This window comes from Bufo bufo, chromosome 4 (assembly GCF_905171765.1).
Source record: "Bufo bufo chromosome 4, aBufBuf1.1, whole genome shotgun sequence".
NCBI classification, from domain to species: domain Eukaryota; kingdom Metazoa; phylum Chordata; class Amphibia; order Anura; family Bufonidae; genus Bufo; species Bufo bufo.
Genome location: NC_053392.1, coordinates 117,396,084 through 117,404,256, shown reverse-complemented (window position 1 = coordinate 117,404,256; position 8,173 = coordinate 117,396,084). Strand labels below are relative to the sequence as shown.

The following is an 8,173-nucleotide window of genomic DNA, read 5'->3' as shown; positions in this document are numbered from 1 at the left end:
CAGAAATTAGCATAAATTATGGACAAAACCTATGCTGCTCATAGCACAAATCTATACCTGCTGGTTTGCTTTATTGGTGCACAGACATCCCACTCTTATAGGTGTTATCCTACAAAACGTATTACCATGTAATGAATAGGGCATTTAAATGGAAGTACTATTTAAATGCAATAAAAATATTGTTTAGCTTTTTATGTACGTTACATTTTCCTCTCTGGTAGCACCCCCTGTTGTTTATCATTCTGTTCCACCATCTCCTGCATTCAGGGGTGGACTAACATGTTCAGTCTATTCCTTCACTAAGTTCCGGTTGTGAGGAATATGGATTAATATTTACTGTCAGCCATGTTCCCCCACCAACCATCTGCTGAAAGGTAGCAGAGGTAGTGAGCTCCACAGGGGGGGGGGGGGGGGGGGGGGGGGGCTGCTTCAGAGCCTTTAGCAGTCCACCTTTGTTTACATTTCTCACCTTCATTTAGCCAGCCAGGAGCCCAGCTAATTGAACAGGAAAAACTTCCCTGCAGGGGGTCTAGGCCATTCCTAAGTTCAATGAAAATTATCAGACTTTCTGGAACCGGTGGTTCATAAGGAATTATGAATCACCTGTCCATCACAGACATTGGTCCCAGAACCATCTCCCTGTCTTTGTGGGTCATTTGCTGCCAGCCCAGAAGAGGGGGAATGGACCCCTCCCAGAGGCCTGGAGGGGAAGGGCCGGCTACAGGTTAAAAGGCTTGTGTCAGCAAGCGGGCGTGTCTTTTCTCTGAAGGAGGGCCACATCGTGCGATGTGTTTAGAGGGACTTGCAACCTGCTGACATCACTGCCTTCCATGTGACCACAGCAAAGGACTCATCCACCTGGTAAACTGACTTTCGCTCTGTTTAATCCTGTTTGTACCATACCACCTGTATTTGTAACCTCAGACCACTGTATATATTATTTGTGTGTATATTGTGTTACATCTAGTGCGCCCTTAAGGCAATTAACTATATAATTTAATCTTGTGATGTCTTGTATCTCGATCACAAATCCCCACATCTGTGTTTCGGTCTAGTAATACGCTACCGCGGGTTAGTTTCTTACCCTATATAATCCCGTTAGCGGACCGGGCTTATATCAAACAAGAAACTGGTGGCAGTATACGCGGGCTGAGAACACGCTGTTTCACTGGGGCAGTGAAAAGGCTCTCTCAGCTTGTTGCCTCTCTGTGCTCGTGTGGACAGGAGGAGTCTGTGAACACTGTACCAAGCTGACCTGACCTGCTCCTCAGGGACAGCGTAATGTCACACCTTGGTAACCAGTGACCATACCGTATCTCGCTGGCTCTACGTAGTTGACATCTGACGTCAGTCGGGGTACGGTATTCATCACACCGGTGTAGTGATCTCATGGTTAAACTGGTGAAACAGTCCAGACATCTATCATTGATTTATCCCTACTTCTAAATCCATAGAAACATATATGTAGCTATATCTCTCTCTAGATAGTGGATAAAGAAAATGTGGGGCCATACCATACCATACCATATGTATCGCCGGGGGATTATTTTTTAGGTAGGAAAGGGGAAAGGGTTAACAATTCTAATTTAAATGCATTCTGGAAGATGCAGATGCTTGTTGAGCTGTTGCCCAACCCCAGAAAGGGAAGAAAGTCCTCCAAATGAGTGAAAAAAAGATATGGGATTGATTGGCCGTTACTTCTTTACCTTGGCAAAGGATGCCATGCTTTGCTGCTGCTGCTGCTGCTGCTGCTACTATGCAGTTGAACAGTAGTTGTCTTAGTAAATAATTGTATGAAATAATTCCAGAGCATCTTTTCTTGTGCCAGTCCTTTGCTGTTCCTCCAGGAAATGGCTTTCCCCTTGTCAAGAGAGCATGGCATTATCCACCCTGATTGGACAGTCTGCTTAAAGGGGTTATCCGACTTGCACATCGCTCCAGTGCAGCTCCCAGTTCTGGGATCATGTGCCATACATTGGGCACGTGATCCTAGCTTGGTTAGAATCCACTGCGCATGCGTGAGAATGAATGAATCTCAAGAGAAAAACGCACAAGCACACCAACGCTTGCTATTGCCTTTAACACATCACTGAAGCAATAAAGAGGAAAACGTCTTCAACATCCTACTTCATCAGTGCCGAACAAAGTCTACCTTTTCTTTTCCTCTACTAGTAAAAAAACACCTGGCATTTTTTACAAGCCTAAAAATGTGAAGAAAATGACATATGTCCTGATTTATCAAACTGGTTTTGTCTTTATTTGAAGTAAATTGTGACTTTTCTGTTGTTTCACTTTAAGATAAATTTATCAATATTCTGCGACAGGCCAATGTTATTTTAAGTGTCGGCTAAGCCAACTTCAGAAATCCAGCTTTTTTTGTGGGTGTTCCTATGGATCACATTGGATTTTGGTCTTCTTATTGGGACAATTGGAAAAGTCCCAAAAAATTGTCTCAACTGCACTCCACCCCCGACCTGCCATAGATGTAGCAGGTGGAAATAAGTCAGAATTAGGGATGAGCGAATCAGTGGAAGTTCTGGTTCGGGACCCGAACTTGACCCCGAACCCAAACTCCATTGAAGTCAATGGGGGCCCCAACTTCACTTTATTATTTTCAGTTATAACATTGTTATAGCGGAAAATAATAGCATTCTTAAGACAGAATGCAAAAGAATATGGCCATTTAGGGGTAAAAAAAAAAACAACAACAACTCACCTCATCCACTTGATCGCGACATCATCGCAGGTCCTTTTGCAGGTCCTGCTGAAAGAAGATAGAAGACACTGCGGCAGCATGATCAAGTGGATGAGGTGAGTTTTTTTTTCTTTTTACCCCTAAATGGCCATATTCTTTTGCATTTTGTCTTAAGAATGCTATTATTTTCCGCTATAACCATGTTACTGTATAACGAAAAATAATAAAATCACCCAAGCACCGAACTCTGACTTCAGTGAAAAAGTCCGGGTTCGGGTCCGGGTACCTGAACTCGCAAAGTTCTGTACGAACCCGAACTTTGCAGTTCGGGTTCGCTCATCCCTAGTCAGAATGTGATAGTTTGCCTGTGTTAAATTTAACTGTTTGTGTGTGTGTCACTTTCATAATTTTGGAGCACGGACCATTACCTTTACACAAATAGAGTAATGTGGAGACAATCTTTAATGTGTCCCTTGTTGATAAATCAGGACCTTAGAGTGCCATCAGCCTTATATACTCTTTGATGGAATGATTTTTAGAGAATAGTCTCCACATTATGATGAATGATCAACTGGCGCTTCACCATATATGAGATCGCAGCGGTGTTATAGCAGTCCCGTACCTGCTATAGAGGATACTGTGCAGGCAAGCTGTACAAATCGCAAATATGAAAAATGAATATAACACTGCGCGCTACCGATAATTATATAAGATATATTAGAGTGGGCAGCCGACAAACTGCAAAGCCATCTACCACTCAAGCATGCAATGCCGCAACAACGCTATAATATGTCCAGGTCCTACCTTGACGCACGTGTGTTTGCAGCGGTGCAATGTTCTGCAGCGGTCCTCCTCTTGTATTCTCTGTGTAAAGCGGGAGAAGTAGATCCAAGGGGAGGGGATGGCCAGCATAGGCTAGTAGGTATTAGTATATTATAAGTATTGGGAAAAACTTGCCCCCGGCCGGTGGCAGAGTATTCCCGTTACCTGTGGGTTAGTGCTCACGTCTGAGCCAGTGACGTCACCGCAAGTGAGCTACGGGTTGTAGTGGGGGTCAAACTTCCAACGCGTTTCGAGTACAGGCGGTACTCTTCATCAGGGAACGTTACACCCACTACGTATGTTCTCATTATTTATAGTACATGCTGTGCCTTACTCCCTCCTCCCCATAATAATTATTGCTAATCAAAACCAAATAGCTCAATTTCTGAGTTGAGGCCCTTTGGCAACATAGTATCTAAATTGAATATCCATTCTGTCTCTTTCTTTGATTGCTTCTTGATGAAGTCTCTACCACGGGCATCCATTTCTATCTTTTCTATGCCCAAGAAAGACATGCCTTCTATTTTTCCTCCATGTAACTCAATGAAGTGCCTAGATAGGGGGTGTTCTGTTGATTTCTTTCTTATATTATTCATGTGTTCACTTATCCGTTTTTTTAATTTTCTTTTGGTGCGTCCAATGTATAGTTTGTGACAGGGGCATTTGATGGCCAAAGGGCCTCAACTCAGAAATCGAGCTATTTGGTTTTGATTAGCAATAATTATTATGGGGAGGAGGGAGTAAGGCACAGCATGTACTATAAATAATGAGAACATACGTAGTGGGTGTAACGTTCCCTGATGAAGAGTACCGCCTGTACTCGAAACGCGTTGGAAGTTTGACCCCCACTACAACCCGTAGCTCACTTGCGGTGACGTCACTGGCTCAGACGTGAGCACTAACCCACAGGTAACGGGAATACTCTGCCACCGGCCGGGGCAAGTTTTTCCCAATACTTATAATATACTAATACCTACTAGCCTATGCTGGCCATCCCCTCCCCTTGGATCTACTTCTCCCGCTTTACACAGAGAATACAAGAGGAGGACCGCTGCAGAACATTGCACCGCTGCAAACACACGTGCGTCAAGGTAGGACCTGGACATATTATAGCGTTGTTGCGGCATTGCATGCTTGAGTGGTAGATGGCTTTGCAGTTTGTCGGCTGCCCACTCTAATATATCTTATATAATTATTGGTAGCGCGCAGTGTTATATTCATTTTTCATAGTCTCCACATTAGTGTTCGTTCATGCCACCACTTTCTACCTCATCACAGTGAAGTGCCTCTGGAGAGGTAGAGACCTGCATAGGTTCATACCACCTAGGGTGGAGGTTACCAACATTTTCAAAGGGTGCTTTCCAATATGATGGGCCTTGAAAAGCAATGCTGAATTTTAAAAGTCAAGAAGCCTATTAGATATGATGTAGTGATATGGTTCTTACCCTAGTGTTAACAGCCAGTGATTTAGTTTTTGACTTTGGTTCCACATTCTGGTAATATGGTCTCCTTGGAACCACTTGTGCACAATTGTGTATGAACCCTCTAACAGCTAGGGAGCCCTAGGTATGATGGGTCCAGTCTGATTAGGGCCTCTCCGCAGGTCTGCATCTATGGTGCATATCCCTATAGCAGTAGGTCCACATCACCGACACAGTTGTCCAATGTGTTATTCCTTCTCCATGTTACATCACCTTAGTTCTCTGATTCATTGACTCTAATTCTTATGGAAACAGCTATCAGAATTATGAAATGAATGTTATGAAAGTAAAAGGATTTTATTGTGTGATATAAAAAAAAAAACGCAGTAATGGGAATAATGCTTTACGAGGGGCAGGACACGGTCATCTCAAAGCATGTTCTTCTAGGAACCTGTACATTATCACCTATAATGTGTACACATAATTCTGCAGTTGGAATTGGATTCATTCTTTATTCACCCAGTGCTACATTCAGATAGTAGATCATTAAATTGTCTTATCGAGCACATTGCTGTAAATGTGTACAAGCCGCATTTCAGTCGCCAAATGAAAAATGCACACCTGTGTCTCCTAATGAAACGCAACCCCTTAAATTACAACGTGCTACACACATCCCGTCATATAGTTTTTGGCAATTTTAATAAAGTACAATTATATATATATTACAACAAAAAAGTGAAAATAAAAATAGAAGGTCAATGTTAGGAACAGCAGGAACTTTTTTGTATTCTTATAAGAAGTGAAACAGTTTTGGTGTGAAAGGGGAAGAGAAAAGAAACTTACAAATTCAATCAGATTAATCTTAGTGAACTACTGGGGAGATCGTGTGCATTTAGATCAAGTTAATTTACACTTATTTGGCTATTCTTGGCTTTTACTAGTCAGTAGAGTTTAAGCCACTTGGTGAACTGTTCTAGGTTTCTACATCTAGTTGTTTGGTAGTAAGAGAGTGATACTGTACACGTGTTAGCAAATAATCTCAAGGTGCATTTAGAAGGAACTGGGAATGTGAGCACAGGAGGGTCAGAAAGAAGAGACATGGTGGAATAAACGTGAAATGAGTCAAACATCTCTGAAGAGAGGGGGAAAGACTCAAGACCAACACAGGAACCAAAGAAAGTAGACAAAAGGCAAACTAGGTCTCCAGGGAAAGAAGAGATCAGGAACAGTGGTGGATCTTGAACTTCTCTAGATGTGGTTTCCGAATGTTTGTTTTTCCAGGCTAACCAATAGGAAGCATCTTGGGGCTAAGCACATGTCCTCTGGCCTCTCACCTCTCACCTGTCATGCGCTGCATATTAACAAGAGCACCCAGCATCAGCAACTTGCGGTTCTTGGGGTTTGTCAAGTTTTATGTCAATCACTGTGGTGAAGTTGGTTAAGGAACATGAACAGAAAAGAACATTTTGCAGAATGGAGAAGATAGAATAATGATATATTCCTAATTAAATATATATGTAGATTATATTAAGCTACCGTACTTACCTAACGTATGAGGAATTCAGATGAAGTAGCTTCTATGCCAACGGATGAAGTTGGGTGCTGTTACTGCTGGGCGCTATATTTTTGTACCCTTGTATTAGCATAAAGAGGACCTGTCACCACAAAATGCAGTGCAATCTACATGCAGAATGTTATAGAGCAACAGGAGCTAAGCAGATTTATAGTTTTATGAGAAGATTCAGCAAAACCTGTAATTTATACATTTTAAGAGGACCTGTCACCACTCCTGACATTCCTGTTTTAATAGCTATATGCATTCCTCATGTAATAACAATTCTGGAACATCTATTCTTATGGCTCTATTGTTGTACCATTCCTTTATTATTTCTGCTAGAAGTTATGAAAGAATTGCCAGCAGTCTGCAGTAAAGGTACAGAGGGGTGGTAACCAGTTTGGGGGGGGGGGGGGGGGGCGGGTCCCTGCACAGTCTGACAATGGCAGCACTGATTGGATAAAGTGAGATTGTGCAGGTACACCCCCCCAATCTGGTTACCTCCCCTCTGTACCCTTACTGCAGACTGCTAACAATTAATTCATAACTTCTAGTAGAAATAACACAGAAATGGTAAAACATAGAGCCATAAGAATGGATGCTCCAGAATTGTTTTTACATAGGGAATACATGTAGCTATTGAAACAGGCGTGTCAGGAGAGGAAACAGGTCCTCTTTAAGTCTCTGCTCTTTCTGATCTCCATTTTACACAGTGTCTGTCTTATCAGTGACTGACAGCTATGTATTTATACACACGGAAAATGCTATAAATCACTGATAACACCTCCCCTGTGTACAACTATAAGTAACTGACAGCTATCTCTGTATACACACTTACACAGAGAATGCAATCAATCACCGATAACACCTCCCCTATGTACAGCTATCAGTGACTGACAGCTATCTCTGTATACACACTTACACAGAGAATGCTATCAATCACTGAAAACACCTTCCCTGTGTACAACTACCAGTGACTGACAGCTATCTATGTATATACACTTACACAGAGAATGCTATCAATCACTGAAAACACCTTCCCTGTGTACAACTACCAGTGACTGAAAGCTATCTATGTATACACACTTACACAGAGAATGCTATAAATCAATGATCAGTGGTGCCTGCATGAGTGACAGGATCACCCGATGAACAAGTGGTTTGCGTTCATTGGGTGATCAGCAGCACATTTAGATGCCAATATGATCGTGAATGCACATTTAAATGTATAAATTACAAATTTTGCGCAATCCTTTCCCATAAAACTATATGTCAATCTGCTCAGCTCCTCCTGCTCTATAATATGCTGCCTGCTGATTACTCTGTATTTCATGGTGACAGGTTCCCTTTAAAGAGGTTATTAACTCCCCTTTCCTTGGCAAAAACAACATCCCATTGCTGCAAGTGCCCATAGTGTCGTAAGGACACTGGGCTGTCATATAGTGACAGATGGGAAGAGTTATTAATAAAACTTGTAGCAATGGGAAACATCCCTGGGCACTTGCAAACTCATTAGTATATAGCTTTTTCAACATCAGATACACAGAAACTGGAAAGAAAGGCACGATTTGGTAACTGTTTTGGACCCACTCGTGGTTTTGGCTTAAAACAGTGATGCTTAACCTGCGGCCATCCAGATGTTGTAAAACTACAACTCTCACCATGCCCTGCTGTAGGCTG

At 42.3% G+C, this 8,173-nt stretch overlaps 1 protein-coding gene across 1 annotated transcript in view; it reads right to left on the bottom strand.

The window, feature by feature from the left end:
* Window positions 1–5,557: 5,557 nt before the first annotated feature.
* The window catches only part of RAB6B (RAB6B, member RAS oncogene family), a 70,396-nt gene continuing 67,780 nt past the window's right edge, over window positions 5,558–8,173 (bottom strand). Inside the window, exon 8 of the mRNA XM_040427699.1 lies at window positions 5,558–6,361. Coding sequence (XP_040283633.1) covers window positions 6,297–6,361 — 65 coding nt within the window. The 3' untranslated portion in view covers window positions 5,558–6,296. The remainder of the gene's footprint in view (window positions 6,362–8,173) is intronic.